Source organism: Triturus cristatus, chromosome 3_1, assembly GCF_964204655.1.
Source record: "Triturus cristatus chromosome 3_1, aTriCri1.1, whole genome shotgun sequence".
Lineage (NCBI taxonomy): Eukaryota > Metazoa > Chordata > Amphibia > Caudata > Salamandridae > Triturus > Triturus cristatus.
Window position 1 is genome coordinate 445799290 of NC_140583.1, and position 17057 is coordinate 445816346.

The following is a 17057-nucleotide window of genomic DNA, read 5'->3' on the forward strand; positions in this document are numbered from 1 at the left end:
CTGGACACGGTGCAGTTTCAGTCCTATCCTGCCAAATGGCAGGTTCTAGGATATTCAGGCTATGATACCTACGGTTCAGCCTCTATACTGAGTTTCGGTGAAAATGATGCTGAGGCTGCTGGGCCTCATGCCCTCCTGCATCCTGCTTGTGAAATATGCCTCCTGGCGTATGCCGACTCTGCAGTGGGACCTGAAGTTCCAGTGGGCACAGCGTCAGGGGAATCTCTCCGACATGGTCCAGATCTTGGAGGGAACTGCAAAATACCTGCAGTGGTGGTTAACGAATCGCGATTGTGTCAGCAGCAGACCCCTCTTCCTTCACCAACCAGATCGAACAGTGGTGACGGATGCAACACCCTTCGGATGGGCTAGCCATCTAGGAGCGGTGGAGATCAGAGGCCTCTGGTTTCCAGCAGAATCCAGACTCCAGCTCACCCTTCTGGAGCTCCGGGAGATCTGGCTGGCATTGAAAGCCTTTCTAGCCTGAATCAAGGGAAGGATAGTGCAGGTGTTCACAGACAACACCACTGCCATGTGGTACTGCAACAAACAGGGTGAGGCAGGGTCATGGACCCTTTGTCAAGAGGCCCTGCGTCTCTGGACATGGCTGAAACGTCAGGGCATATCCCTGGTAGTTCAACTCCTGGCGGGCTCTCTGTATGTCAGGGCAGACAAACTCAGCCGAAGATGTCCAGCGGATTACAAGTGGGGTCCAACTCCGGAGGTGGTGCAACGTCTCTTTCAGAAGTCGGTGAGCCTTGGTTAGATCTGTTTGCGAGATCTTTGCAGAGGTCATGTCAGCAATTCTGTGTGCTTTAGTTTTCGAGGCGGCTCTCACTCTGAGACGCTTTTCATCTTGAGTGGAGTTCCGGCATCCTATACACCTTTCCGCAAATACCACTCCCGCCCAGAGTTCTCAAGAAGATCAGGGATGACCAGACCCAAGTCATCCTTGTGGCTCCTGACTGGGCTCGGGGAGTTTGGTATCCTGAGCTGTGGAGCATGGCCATCTCTTCTCCCAACATGCTGCCAGGAGGATCTTCTGTCACAGCAGCAGGGGATGGTTTTCCACCTGAACCTGTCAATGCTCAACCTTTATGTGTGGAGATTGAGGGGAGGCAGTTCACAGCTTTCGACCTTCCGCCAGAAGTCGTCAATGTTATCCTGGCAGCCAGGTGCCACTCCACCAAGACTGTATATGCCAGCTCTTGGGAACCTTAAAGGCTGTTGCCATCTGAACCTTTCTGCGGTTGCCAGATCAGCCATTCTTCTTCAAATACCCTGTTGTAAATAGGTTCTTGAAAGGTTTGCAACACTTTTCCAACTTTGTCCTTCATCATGCCCCAGTGGGACTTTAATCTGGTCTTAACTTTTTTGATCTGCACTCTCTTTGAGCCATTGTACAACTCTCCTCTCAGTCTCCTTACCATCAAGAATGTATTCTTGGTTGCAATAACATCTCCTGGAGATTCGGTGAGACTCCGGCTTTGGCATCGGATCCTCCATTTCTGAACATCTACCCAGAGAAACTGGTTCTATGCACTAGAGCTTCCTTTCTGCTGAAAGTTGTCACTCCCTTTCATGGAGGCCAGTCCAGTGCCCTGCCTACTTGTTGCACTCTGCTGCATCCCTCCAAGGAAGAGGAGCGACTTAATCATTTGGACCCAAAAAGAGCGTTGGAGTTGTACCTTGACCGCACGAGAGTTCTGGGTGGACGACCAACTCTTCGTGGAGTATGTTGGAGAGAAGAAGAGTAAGGTCATGCAGAAATGGACCTTCTCTTGATTGGATCGTGCTCTGCATTAAGATGAGCACATTGGCCAAGTAACAACCCCCTGAGGGTTTGCGTACTCATTCTACCAGAGCTAAGGCTATGACCACTGTTAGCACATGTAATTCCGATCCTGGATATATGCCAGGCATCAACATGGGCTTCTCTGTGCATGTTCACAAAGCATTACTGCCTGAAATATCTGAAAGAAACACGTAGTGATAAATTCCTTACCTTAGAATTACCCCCAGGCATCAGACTGGATCCACAAAGTTTTCGTCAGCAGTATCCCTACGTGTCGGAAAGTGGTGTCACGCGGCTCCCCGTCCGTCGTTGCCGTCGTGGTCGCCGAGATGACGTTACAGCAGCTACTTTGACGCCGCCCTCGCGCGCTGACGTCAGTTCTTTCTTTTTCCACACCAGCAAGCGCAGATCCGGAGAGAGCGGTACCCCCAGTCATTTTTTTACTGAGTTTTTCGAGGCCTTTTTGTCTCTTTTTCGAGTCGATCGACTCCTGGTGCCGTAGGGATGCCCGGCTTCAAGTTTTGCGGGGACTGTCATCGCATGATGTCAGTGACAGACCCGCACTGCGTGTGTCTCTACTGCCTGGGGCGCGACCACGACCCCAAGTCGTGCCCCGACTGCTGGGCCATGGTGCCGAAGAGATTGCGGGAGCGGTCCCGAAACTTGCTTGAAGTCCGGCAGTCGGCTCCGCGCCGCTCAAGGTCCCGGTCCTGTGGGAGGTCACGGAGCCATCACCATCGTTTGTCGGGATCGAAGTCTTTGCACTCGGGGTCAGGTAAGGCGAAGCATCACAAGAAGTCGAAGAAGCGCCATAACTCTCCTGCGTCCCCGCGCCCGTCACGTGACGCGGCTGAGGGCGCGGGTGGTGCGTCCCCCACGGCTCCGGTGACCTTGGCATGCTAACTCCTCCTACCGTGCCTACGGAGGAGGGTGCAAGTTACGCAGTGGTGTTGCGCAGGGCGGCCGATGCCCTCCACCTCGAACTCCCTACAGTGGTCCTCAGAACTAACCTCCTGACAGAAGTGCTTCAGCTGGCGGCTACCTCAGCGAAGCCACTGCTGCCTTTTAATGATGCACTTTCAGACGTTCTTTTGGGGACCTGGTCCAGGCCCAATACAGGGGCTCCTGTGGATAGGAACATGGCCCGATGCCATCACCCGGCCGACCCCCTTTTCCGCTCCCAAAACCCCACCCCGAGAGCTTGGTTGTCCAAGCCTCCACGTCCCAGAGCACATTCCCTACCGCACCCCCAGACAGGGAATCCAAGAGACTGGAACAGTTCGGTAAGAAGATTTTTGCTTTTGCCAGTTCAGGGCTGCGATCTGTGAACACTGCATGACTCTTGGGCCGTTATTCCCACTCTGTGTGGGATACGGTGGCGCAAGTGCTGCCTCAGTGTCCAGAGGAGGCGCAGACGGTGCTCTCTCAAGCTATTGCTGAAGAGAAAGATGCAGCAAATTTCACAATTCGATGTGGCCTTGACACCGCCGACTCGCTGGGCAGGGCGATTTCCAGGACAGTGGCGCTCCGCCGCCACGCCTGGCTGAGGACTACTGGTTTCTCTGGGGATGTCCAGAGTACTCTGATGGACATGCCCTTTGATGGCATTCGCCTTTTCGGCAACAAGGCAGATAGTGCGTTGGAGCGCTTTAAGGACTCACGGGCTATGGCCAAGTCCTTGGGCCTTTCCACCACACGCCCTACCCCGCCTTCTGCTTTTCGCTCCTTTCGTGGCCACGGAAGGGGCACCCCGTCATGTTTGCTTCAGAGCCACAGGCCAGCGCAGCAACAGTCTCAGCGCAGCCGCTGACATGGGACCCGCCGAGGCGGGCCAGCGGGCGGGTCAGTCCACCTCCACCCCAGCCACCACTGCCCCAAAACATTCCTAGTCTGGTTTTTCAGGCCCATCAAACGCCAGTGGGCGGCAGGATTCGCCATCACCTTCCTCACTGGTGCACCATCACTGCGGACAGGTGGTTTTTACAAATAGTCCGAAGGGTCTACTCCTTCCTCTTCGAGACTACCCCTCCAGCCATGCCACTCCAGCACCCACCGCATGTCGGGGGATCTCTTGGCGCTTCTTCAACAGGAAGTCACGGCCCTCTTGGGCAAGGGGGCCCTCGAGCGTGTTCCTGCGCCAGAAGTAGGACGTGGTTGTTATTCCCACTTCCCTCTACTTTCTGCGTCCTATTTTGGACCTCAGGGACGTCAATCGATCCCCTGGAAGGAGAAGTTCAAGATGCTAACTCTGGCTCAGGTCTTGTCTGCCCTCGACCCTGGAGACTGGATGGTAGCGTTGGACCTGTAGGAGGCGTATTTCCACATTCCGTCCTGCCGGCGCACAGGCGTTACCTGCGGTTCATGTTAGGCCACGAGCACTTTCAGTTTACTGTGCTCCCCTTTGGCCTTACCAGCGCCCCTCATGTGTTCACTAAAGTCATAGTGGTGGTCACAGCTCATCTGCCCAGATCATGGGTTCCAGTTTTCTGCTATCTCGACAACTGGCTGTTGAACTCTGCCTCGCCCCAGACACTCGTCTCCCACCTCCAGACTATGGCCGACCTCCTGCATTTGCTGGGATTCTCCATCAATGTGCCGAAGATGCACCTCTCAGAAGCTCCTCTTCATCGGAGTGGTTCTGGATACGACACACTTTCGGGCCTATCCTCCCAAACGGCAAGTAAAGGATATTCAGGCTATGTTTCCGATCTTTCAGCCTCTATCCTGGGTTTCGGTCAGGATGACCCTGAGGCTGCTGGGCCTCATGGCCTCCTGCAGGTCACTCATGCCAGATGGCATATGCGGGCTCTGCAGTGGGACCTGAAGTTCCAGTGGGCGCAGCATCAGGGAACCTGTCCGATTACGACCAGATCTCGGAGGGCACTTCACAACAGCTGCAGTAATGGCTCACGAACCGGCATTGGGTCAGTGGCAGATCCCTCTCCCTTCCCCAACCGGAGCACACATCCCTCCTGGGATGGGTGGCCAAATGGTAGAGGCGGAGATCAGGGGCCTCTGGTCTCCGGCGAAGTCCAGGCTCCCGCACTCTGGGTCAGGTAAGTCGTAGCTCTTCGACTTCTCCTTGTCCGTTGGCCAACGTGACAAGGGATGTGGGTGATGCCCCTTCCGCTGCTCCGCGTGCAGAGCCTTTAGGGTCAGCTCCGGGTTTCCCCCCCTTCCCGGGGCTGGGAGCGACCCCTACCCAGTTTTGTCAGTTTTACGAAGCGATGCACGCCATCTTCGGACCCTGGGTCCTCGGCTGGATGCCCTGGGCCTTCGGCATCGGCGGCTACGACCTGTGCGCCGCAGGGTCCTCTTGGATTCAGGCCTGGATCCGTATTGGTCCCAGTCGACCTTGTTACGCCTCCCCTGGCGCCGATTCCTCCGGCACCAAGTCTGTCAGCCGACTTCGACCCCAGCCTCCACCTCGAGGTAGACAAGTAGTTGGACCGACGCCGGATTCGACTGTGGCGGGTACTTTTGTGCACCTGTTCTACCTTGGCGCTTTGAGACCAGGGTGAAGTTGACTGGGAGGGGTCCGGTGACCCTTTAACCGACCAGTTGGTGTATCACCGGACTGGCGAGAGGAACTGGGGGAAGCCAGTGGTCTGGATACCTCACCAGATCATGGCATGTTGTCTCCTTCTACCGTGGCTACGGAGTAGGGAGCGTCATACGCAGTGGTGTTGCGTAGGGCGGCCAAGGCTCTCCACCTCGAGCTACCTACGGTGGTTGTCAGGACTAACCTCCTGACGGAGGTCCTTCAAGTTCTTAGGAACCACTGCTGCCGTTTAATGAAACCCTCACGGACGTTCTTTTGGGCACGTGGTCCAGGCCCAACACAGGGACTCCTGTGGACAGGATGATTGCCCGACGCCACCGCCTACCCGGGCAACCCCACTTTCCTCTCCCAACACCCCACCCCTGAGAGCCTGGTGTTTCAAGCCTCCACTTCTAAAGGCGCCTTCCCTACCACACCACCGTAAAGGGAATCCAAAAAGCTGGACCACCTTGGAAACAAAATGTTTTTTTCCGCCAGCTTGGGTTTGCTGTCCGTAAACACTGCATGTCTGTTGGGCCGTTACACCCACTGTGTGTGGGATACGGTGGAGCAGGTGCTGCCTCAGTACTCTCCCTTGCAGTTGCTGACGGGAGAGACGCATCGAAGTTTGCCATTCGCTGTGGGCTGGATACCACCGACACACTTGGTAGGACAATTTCCACGTCAGTAGCCCTTCGATGCTACGCCTGGTTGCATTCGACTGTTTTTTCCTGGGATGTCCAATCCATCCTTATGGGCATGCCCTTTGGTGGCCGTCGCCTTTTCGGCGACAAGGCAGACAACGTGCTAGAGCGCTTTAAGGACTCTTTGGCCTGCGCAGTCTGCCTTTCGTGGCTACGGAACGGGTGCCCTGCTTCTGCCCACCCAGAGTCACAGGCCGGTGCAAGCTGTTCAGCCCCAGCACGGCCCGGGGTGTTGGAACTACTGGTGTTGTTCTGGGGGCCAGTGGACGGGCCAGTCCACCACAGCCCCCTCTGCAATAGCCTCCAAACCCTCCTAGTCCGACCTTTCAAGGCCACCAAACACCAGTGGTCGGCAGGATCCACCATCACCTCCCCCACTGGTGCACCAGCACGTCGGACAGGTGGGTTTTGCAAATAGTCCGAAGGGGCTACTCCCTCCCCTTCGAGACTACCCCCTCCCTCCATGCCACCTCAGTACCATCGCATGTCAGAGGATCACCTGGCCCTTCTCCAACAGGAAGTTTCGGCACTCTTGGCCAAGGGTTCCATCGAGCGTGTTCCTACAACAGAAGTAGGTTGTGGTTGCTATTCCCACTACTTTCTGGTACTCATGAAGGACAAAGGCCTGTGTCCTATCTTTGATCTCAGGAACGTCAGCCGCTTCCTCCGGAAGGAGAAGTTCAAGATGTTGATGCTCGCTCAGGTCTTGTCTGCTCTAGACCCTGGAGACTGGATGATAGCGTTGGACTTGCAGGACGCTTACTTTCACACCCATGTCGTGCCAGCCCACCGGCGTTACTTGTGGTTCATGGTAGGCCACCAGCACTTTCAGTTTAACGTGCTCCCCTTTGGCCTTACTAGCTCACCTCGAGTGTTCACGAAAGTGATGGCGGTGGTCGCAGCACATCTGTGCAGATCAGGGATTCCAGTCTTCCCCCCCATCTCGACGACTGGCTGTTGAAGGCGGGCTCGCCCCAGGCTGCCGTCTCCCACCTCCAGACTACAGCCGACCTCCTGCATTCGCTGGGGTTCTCCATCAACGTGCCAAAGTCACACCTGACCCCCTCTCAGAAGCTCCTCTTCATCGGAGCGGTTTCGGATTTATCCTCCCGAACGGCGAGTCTGGTATATTCGGACCATGATTCCGATATTTCAGCCCCTATCCTGGGTTTTGGTCAGGATGACCCTGAGGCTGCTGGGCCTCATGGCCTCCTGCATCCAGCTGGTCGATTATGCCAGGTGGCATATGCGGGCTCTGCAGTGGGACCTGAAGTTCCAGTGGGCGCAGCATCAGGGGAATCTGTCCGATTCCATCCAGATCTCGGAGGACACTGCACGACAATTGCAGTGGTGGCTCACGAAACAGGATTGGGTCAACGGCAGATCCCTCTCCGTTCCCCAACCAGAACACACAGTGGTGACAGACGCATCCCTTCTGGGATGGGGCAGTCACATGGGAGAGGCGGGGATCAGAGGCCTCTGGTCTCCGGCGGAGTTTAGGCTCCACATCAACCTTCTGGAGTTTCGGGCGAACCGTCTTGCACTCAAAGCATTCCTTCCCTCTGTTTGGGGAAGAGTGGTGCAGGTGTTTACGGACAACACCACTGCCATGTGGTACTGCAACAAACAAGGCAGGGTGGGGTTGTGGAACCTATGTGAAGAGGCCCTTGGCCTCTGGACATGGCTGGAACATTGGAGCATATCCCGGATGGTTCAACATCTGGCAGGTTCAATGAACGCCAGGGCAGACGAACTTGGCCGCAGGTGCATGATGGATCACGAATGGTGTCTTCACTCGGAGGTTGTGCAAGGTCTCGTTCAGCAGTGGGGAGAGCCTTGGTTAGATCTATTCGCCAAGGAAAAGAACGCGCAATATCAGCAATTCTGGGCTTTGGAATTTCCAAGTCAGTACTCGTTAGGCGACGCTTTTTCATGGCGAGTGGAGTTGCGGTCTGCTATACGCCTTTCTGCCTATATCACTTCTACCCAGAGAGCTGAAGAAGATCAAGCGCGACCAGGCCCAAGTTATTCTTGTGGCTCTGGATTGAGCACGAAGAGTCTCTTATCCCGAGCTGCTCAACATGGCCATCGATCCTCCGATCCGACTGCCTCTTCGGGAGGATCTTCTGTCGCAGCAGCAGGGGATGGTCCTCCACCCGCACCTGTCCTGCCTCCACCTCCATGCGTCGAGATTGAGCGGTGGCAATTGACGTTTCACAACCTTCCTCCCGAAGTCTGTGATGTCATCTTGGCAGCCAGGCGTCCCTCCACTGAACCTGTACAGCCTCCACCTCCTTGCGTGGAGATTGAGCGGCAACAGTTAACGTCGCTTTAACTGCCTCCCAAAGTCTGTGATGTAATCTTGGCAGCCAGGTGTCCCTCCACTAAGATGGTATTCACCTGCAGATGGAATAAATTTGTGGCATGGTGCATAGCAAAGGCTGCGGATCCCCTTTCCGCCCCTCTTTCTTAGGTTCTCTTGTTCCTCCTTTCTTTGGCCCAGCAGGACTCTGCTCTGGGCACTCTAAAGGGCTACCTCTCGGCAATTTCAGCCTTCCTTAGGCTTCCTGATCAGCCTTCTCTTTTCAAGTCCCCTGTTATAAATAGATTTCTTAAGGGCATTACTCATCTTTTTCTTCCTGTTTCCTTCGTAATGCCCCAGTGGGACTTGAACTTAGTTCTGACATATCTTATGTGCGCTCCCTTTGAGCCACTGCATAACTGTCCGCTCAGACTTCTTACTTTGAAAACTGATGTACGCAGGGTGAGTGAGCTGCAAGCTCTGTCTTCCAAGCCTCCCTTTCTGGCTGTCCATCTGGACAACGTCGTCCTTAGAATTAGACCTTCTTTTCTTCCCAAGGTGGTTACTTCTTTCCACATTGGACAAACCATCACTTTGCCCACCTTCTTTCTACCTCTGCATCATTCGAAAGAGGAAGAGAGGCTCCACTGTCTGGATCCAAAACGTGCGCCTTCTTTCTACTTGGATCACACCAAACAATTCCGGGTGGACGACCAGCGTTTGGTGGTTACGTGTGTGCTAAGAAAGGTCAGGCCCATTCCACCAGGGCGACTGCAGCTACTACTGCTTCTGGACGAGGAGTTCCTCCTAAATGACATCTGTCAGGCAGCTACATGGGCATCGCTGCACACGTTTACGAAACACTACTGCCTGGAAAGCCAAGTCCAGAGAGATGGCTTCTTTGGCCGTTCTGTTCTCCAGGACTTTCTGGTGTGAACTTGGTTCGCAGACCCACCTCTGGGGTTGGTATTGCTGGGGTATCTATTCTAAGGTAAGGAATCCATAACTAACTGTTTCTTTCATATGAACAATTTACTTACCTTTGGTGAAGATATATCAGCAAGAAACTTAGGTTAGTAATAGATTCCTTACCGCCCAACCCATTCTCCCCGTTCTGCAAACTGACTTCCAGGGTTAAGGACATCCTTTCCGGGCCCTAGTTTTGTGCACCAGTGGTCAGTGTCTTGCATGGCTCTGCGCTTCTGGCGTGGAAAGTCGTGTACAGAACTGACGTCCGCGCGCAATGGCTGGGTCTATGTAGCTACCGCGACGTCATACCGGCGACCACGATGCCGACGACCAACGCGGAGTCACCTGACGCCACCTTATGACGCGCAGGGGTACTGTTGATGAAAAACTTTCCGGATCCAGTCTGACGCCTGGGGGAGATTTTAAGGTAAGGAACACCTACAACAAATTAGCCTTTCAGCTACCTAATCGGTATCTATTTCCAGACACATTTAGTGGTTTTGAAAAACGTTTCCAAATTACTAGATGCGTTTAGAACTCAAGTAATGGGGATTTAGCCTTCACAAAACCTCTGATTTTCTAAATCGAAGGGTTTAGTAATGCTAAACCCCTTTGTGCATCTGGCCCTATATGCCAGTAATCAGCAATATATAGCGGATACACAAATGATGTAACCTATTGTGGCATTTCAAGGTCATTGGCATTGTCGCAATAAATTGTCACTTTGGATTTATATATATATATATATATTTTTTTTTTATTGGTTCATTGTTATATGTGAAATCTTCACTGAAAGGGATTATTGGAAATTGTGCGAAGAGTATGTCAGTCTCTTTGTACTTTCTCACAGGGTCGCCTATCAGGCACTATGCTGGGCATAGCCAAATATTACTGACTCACTTTTTATAGAAGTTATAGACCATTAAAGTATGGTTGGCCTGTGTTCAGTACATGTTTAAGAAGTGAGTATTACGATCACCCAGATCTGTGGTTTAGGGGTCCCCCCGGAACCACGGAGGTGCCTTCTTAATATTTGGGAGCCCACCGACCTCAATCACGCAGCGCAGACTTGGGCGACCATGGGGATCACAATGGCTAAGCGAAACATCGCACAACACGGGGGTGCGCTCATTACCCCTTTACATCAACACTGGTGTCACGACCTGGATAGGGCAATGGTGGCAGAGAGGGCGGTGTTAATTCATAGGGGGTGTCCTCGGATGTGGGCACGGGTATGGGGCAGGTGGAATGCGTTTAGAGGCAATATTTGCACCCCTCCACCGGAAGACTCAGACTCCGACCTCAGTGACCAATTCGCACAGCCTCACACAGAGCCTCATGGGCGGCCTGGGAGCAGGAGAGGGGCAACTGATGTATGATTCATTGGGGACTGAAAAATGCCAACATCTTGTAACACCTTGCGGGCTAGCCTATAAAATGTATGATGCACGATTTATCAATGTACACTGTTACCGGCAATGTTGTAAGCATAATTCAATAAAAATGTTTTGTTTTTTTTTAAAGTGAGTTTTACGTTTTTTGTCACCTTTTTTAAATCTGAAAATCTACAGAAAAAAACAAATTTTTCCAATAGAATAAAGCAGCCAAAAGTTGCAGAAATGTTCAATTTGTTAACAGCAATGGTTTTGGACTTTTCATTTTTCAGAGATGAGATAATTCTTATGTTACGCTTGGTGTTCAAAAAGTACTAATTATCATCAAGCCTCCATACCATATTGCGAATGTGAATGTTTAGAAGAAACTTTCAGGCTGAGTACATCTGGAGTCATTTTTCTGTAAATTTGAAAAAAGGTTAAAATGTAAGCTGTGTACTTATATATAGCCATCATTTTTTGGTGCACTATCACTTATTATAATGTGTTTCCTTGTTATTTACAATTTCATGTGAGCTTTTTAGGTTGTAGTAGAATCCTGGGCCTTTATTAACCTACAAAATACGCAGAAATGTCCTTTAATTAACCCTTTAGGGCTCTAATAGAGCCCTCCAGGCCTCTAAGTCTGTGCCAGTGCATACATTATCAAACAATTGTTGAAGAAAAATGGCAAGTCTCCACATTATGGAAAACACGCAGATTGAATTTGTCCCAAGGAGGCAAAGGACTTTTGTCTTGAGTCAAAAACGGCCTGTAGCATTGTAGAACCCATTCTGTGCCCAACTTTGTATGCAGTAAGACCCAGAAGTATCAGTGATAGGGGTAATGGTTCAGTGCTTGCATGTCAAGGAAGAACTGCACTTAATAAAAGACAGTATCATAACAGAAAGATCTCTTTCCTGTCATTTCGATGTTTCCTTTTGAATTTGTTAAGAGTAGACTTATGTTGCAAAATCATTCCTCCTATGTTAACTACACAGTTAGATTCTTATCTACATTGCCAGCTGCAACCCCATTTCCTGGTTCCAAACTTTTAGTAACTCAGTCTGACAGAACTCTAGCCTATAATTTCATCTTCCACTGTTAAGTTTTATTTTAGCAGGCTTAGTTCGCATCAATAGGATTTTGAGGTACTTTGGAGAAGATTTAACCTTCATAGTTCCATTGATGTGTTTACAAATTCAACACTGATAATTATTGTAATGTAGCTTGATCTGTTTTTATTGTGGTGGGGTCAATGCACTGTTTTAGCAGGTGGGAGCCATAGTGGCAGAATAGCATGAATATAAACTATTAATTGCTCAGTTTTATGTTTAGGGTATTGCAAGACATTGGTCATATTCTGACACTTGATCTTCTGACAATAGGGCATCTACTGTCTCTTGATTTACTGTTCCCATCTCTATATAATCACAGAACACCTTTGTGATTTGCACTTTTGCAATATCTTATTTGAGTATGGTCTTAGAGCTTACCTTTGCTTCAGTGGAATTCTTTCATTCTATCCTCTGGGAAAAAATGAGGAATTGAGATAAATGTTTTGGATGGTGCTCCTCTAATGAGGCCTGGTAATAATGCATACATTTGTACTTTAGAATGTACCAACGCTCTCTACCCCTCTGTGCTTTTCCTGGTGGTGGTGGTCGGTTAAGACAAAATAGCCCAAAATAAGATTTTTACTTGCAAGTAACCTTAAATGTTTGTTCTGAATCATTCTTTGTATTTTTCTTCTTACAGCGTGTGCTAACAATTCAGAAGTGAAGGAGCTTTGTGGTGTTGGAACATGGCTGACCCCTTTTCTTCAAGCAGTCTACCTCTTTGTACAATACATTATCATGGTCAATCTTCTAATTGCCTTTTTCAAGTAAGGAGAATACTACTGTAATGAACTATGACTAATTCAAAAGTAAGACTGTTACTAACTCACATTCTGCTCTGTTCACCAGCCTAGACTAGTTGCATATAGATCACAAAGCCCATGATGTCTTCCAGCAGCAAAACTAAGCATACTTTACTGCATGTTTATGACCTTAGGTGCAAATTAAAATCCATTACTTTCATCTTGCTGATTTAAAGGGTTTTCCTTCTAAATCTTTATCAAGGTCATGCGACCAGTACAGCAGGCCATTTAACTTTGAGTGTGCATATTTTTTCACATTTTACGCTTTTCCTAGATGTGACTTTGTAGTAGCTAGGACAAATAAGAATTCTTAGCTGAATCATTTGTGGATGAACTGGTGCAAAAATACATATTTCACTTTTCGGTCTTCTTTAGGTTTAAACATTTTTATTGAAAACATTACATTTGGCCTAGCACTACCTAGCCCCAAATGGAAATGCACCATTTCCAAAACACAAACAGAAAATGCTCTTGATAAATTTAGCGCATCTCTAAGATGAAGTGATTAACATCCTTAATTCCATCAGGATCTGTCTGGAATGGGAGGGTGAGGCATAGTGGATGGGGAGATACAAGATAGGGAGAAGTTACCTTAATATCGATGCATAATTGTGCAGAACTAGCAATTTTAAACCCTGAAAGGCTTAATATTAAAACAAAGAAGCTTTTTCCATGATTCCCTCAATCACCCTTCAAAGGGAACATCCTCTATAAAACCTACTTCAAATCAAAGTATAATTAACGAGTTCTGTGATCATAAGGTGGGTGTGCATCATCATATTCAGCTGTCTGACATTTCTGAAGCTCTAGCGAGTCCTAGGCAGTACTAGCCTGGATAAAATAAGCACCTTACTTGATTCTCATTTTTGCCTCATTCCAGAAAGAATTGTTGAGATCTCGGCGCCGCAGTTTTTTTTTTTTTAACTGTTTGCAGCACTTCTTTCCATAGTTGTGTGGTGCTGCTAAAGTCTGATAAGTATTAAATGTGTTTCTTCAAAGGATCCGGTGTTTCTGCTCCTCACTGCCTTGCTCCAATAAAAGTGTCCTCTTCCGATATTGTAACTACAGGACTCCTGGTGCTCAATCAAGACATTTCTGCAAAGCCATGTAAATGTCTACTTCAGAGGGGAAAGGAGGCTCTCAGGATCCTTATTTGGGATCCTTGCACCATATTTATTGATGTCTTGATCTTGGCTATATAAGGCGATGATGCAGTCTTCAGATTATGTTTGAAGTGGAAGTACTGCCCCAAATGTATGCACTTCCAACTCCACTCTTACAAGTCTGTTTGCCATACCGGCTTTTCTATATTCCATCATATCGTCCTAGACATTTTTTTGTTTTAGTTTGTTGTGTTGATTTCTGGATGTCAGCCAAGTTAGCAGTCAATTATTCACCCTCTTTCAGTTTGTGCTGGATCTCAAAACATGGTGGCTCACTTTCTTTGGGCTCCCTCAGAGTGAAAGATGCTGTTGAGAAGCTATTAGCTGACACCCTAATTGTGCTCTACGTAGGGTTGCACAGTATAAATTCCCTTGAATGCATACAACCCTATGATGGGTACCTTCCAGAAAGTGTATTATCGCCTAGGCTGAGCAAACCAGATAACGGAGTTTGCTAATTTCTTTCCTTCCTCCTGGTTTTGAAATCCTTCTTGTCTTTCTTAAATAGCAATCAGATGAACATGCTATACTCCCATTGTCAACCCTAGGCTAAGGACTGTCATTGTTCCTCAAAGGCTTAGGAGAGGGTGTCTGACCCTTCACTGATGCTGCCTCAAGACAAGAAGTAAAAAATAGTGGACCCTTATTTTTGCCCTTTAGGACAAGTGGTTTACTTTACTAGTGAAACCATGGAGTGGTACCACACAATAGTATATTTGCTGGTTTTTACTAAAAGCTCTCCGGACTATGTCCATTAAGAATCCCAGCCCTTCCTCTAAAGGAGTAGTCCATATACACTGAGTTGCTAGCTTGTAGCCCACCATCTACGGTCCTTTTGCCATAGAAGCACCAGCTTGACAAATTTGTTTCTCTGCCGATGCCGTGGATCCTACTGCTGGTCCATCATGAACATCTTCCCTAGACACCATTGCAGTGATGTGCACATGCTAAATATGGCAATAAAAGGCACTACACATTCTGTAGCATACATGCTTCTATTGCTCATACATGGAAATGTACCTTATCCTGGTTTGACATCTACTTACCCTTGTTTAAAACTTAATAAAACCGATTCAAACAAAAATCAAGCACACAAAGTTGTAAACTGTTTTAAGAAATATGAAAAATGCATTAGTCTAAGCTGAAGTATTTGGACAAACAATAACTCTTGTTTGTTTTTAAGAACTCTCCATCTCAGCCAGTAGCAGTGATAGCTGCCTCTGTAAATGCCATAGTGTTATTATTCCACTTGGATAATATGGCGGTAGCAGTGGTCAGGGACACCATCAAGGACAATAATCTTCATCTTTCTCCTCACCTGCTGCAACAGCTGCCAAGCCGCTTTGATTTTTCCCTCCCAAGGATATGCTCAGCCAGTTAAGGGCAGGATTTGATTTTTCCCACACGGCTGGAGAGCTACAATGTCAGATCAGTGGATGCTACAAATTGTTCAGATGATATATGCCTTGCCCTTCACATATTCCTCCCCTCCTATTCTGCCTTTCCTCTCTCATCTCAGCAAATCATGCCACATCCTTTGGGGCAAAGTTCAATTGCTGTGGGCCAGAAAGGGTCTGGGAGACTGAGAAAGATTAGATGGGTGTTACTCCTACTAGGGGTGTTACTTCTGGGTGCCCAAGAAAGATGGAGGTCCCCGCTCTGGCTTTTCCTCCACACGTTGGTATTAACAGAAGTAACGGCGTTGGTTGTGGCCCATCTTTGCTGGTCAGTTATACACGCATTTCTGTACCTCACCGATTGGCTGCTGAAGGAGGGCTCACTGCAGTCAGTCACAGACCACCTCTGGAAGGCAGTCACCTTAGGGTTTTCCATCAGCAAACCAAAGTCCCATCTAATGCATGCTCAGAGGATTCCATTCATAGGTGTCTTGCTGAACACCCTGGTGTTCAGGGCCTTCCCAACCCCATGATGAGTCCAGAATAGTCTGGATATGATTCGATGTTTCCAGCCCAATTCTGGGTTACAGTGCAGATGGTTATGAGGCTACTTGTCCTCCTGGGCTCACGCATCCTCCTGCTCATTGGCACATGTAAGCATAGCACAGGAACCTCCTCTTTCAGTGGGCACAACTCTGAGGCTGCCTGTCGGACAGCATATGTATCCTGAAGAGACCATAGTCTTCAGTACAGGGAGGTGGTTATCATCCTGTAGAGTGGCATGCCCTTCTCCCTATCCAAACCATAGCTTATAGTAGTGACAGGCACATTGTCTCTGGGTTGGTGCTGTCACCTCGGAAAAGAGGAGGTGTACGCCATCCAGTAGGCTCTGAAAGTCCTTATTGACAACCCAACCTCTATGTAGTACTGCAGTAAGTAGGGCAGCTTGGCACCTTATGCCTTGAGCCTTTGGGCATGGCTGTACCATTAAGATTTCCTCCTAGTAGTCAGTTATTTTGTGCGGTCACTCAACCCAGGGTACATGAGCTCAACAGTCAGATGGGCAACCACAAATGGCCTCTTCACCCAGCAGTAGCTCATGGCATCTGTGTCCAGTGGTGCATGCTCTCGCCAGATGTTTTGTATACTGACAACAATGTGCATTATCATGCATGCTAAACTCTATGGCTTCCATAAAGAGAATTCCTGGGTGACGCAGTTTTTCTCTTGTTGGACAACAGGACTCTTATATGTTTTCCAGTGCTCCCTCTCTGCCTTGAGTTCTAAAGGTCAGAATGTACTGGTCTCAGATCGTCTTGATAACTCCATTTTGCCAGTAGAGTGTAGTACCCGGATCTCTTGATTTTGAGCATTTGCTTTTGATCCATCTTCCTCTTCAGGAAGCCCTGCTTTCTCAGCAGCAGAGCAAGGTCCTGCACACTCATCTCCTCAGTCTGTACCAACCTGTATGGAGATTGAGTGGTGACAACTGAGTAGTTGTAACTTACCTGCTGAAGTAGAGGATATGATTCTTGTCGCTAGGTTCCTTCTTCTAAATCTGCTTATTTGGGTTTATATCAGCAGGATCCTTTTCTGCCTAGATTATTTAGTGTTCTGTTGTTTGTTCTATCTTTAGCCTAGCAGAGTTTTGCAGTGGGCAATGTTATAGGAAATATTTGAGCACTTTATGCTTTTTTTTATGCTTGCTTGTCAACCTGCATTCTTAAAGTCACCAATTTCTCAAAAGACTGACGTACATGTTACCACCAATGTCTGTCCTCGTGGCCCAGTGGGACCTTATCTTGGTCCTTAACATGTTTCGAATGCACTCGTCTTTCAAATGCTTGCACAACAGTTCTAAGATGGCATTCCTTATCACAATTACATTTGTT

The 17057-nt window shown here is 49.0% G+C and overlaps 1 protein-coding gene across 2 annotated transcripts in view; it reads left to right on the top strand.

The window, feature by feature from the left end:
• TRPM7 (transient receptor potential cation channel subfamily M member 7) overlaps nt 1–17057 on the top strand; it is a 2096104-nt gene that overhangs the window by 1202872 nt on the left and 876175 nt on the right. For both annotated transcript variants that reach the window (XM_085644243.1, XM_085644244.1), the window contains exon 23: nt 12443–12569. In XM_085644243.1, coding sequence (XP_085500369.1) covers nt 12443–12569 — 127 coding nt within the window. The remainder of the gene's footprint in view (nt 1–12442; nt 12570–17057) is intronic.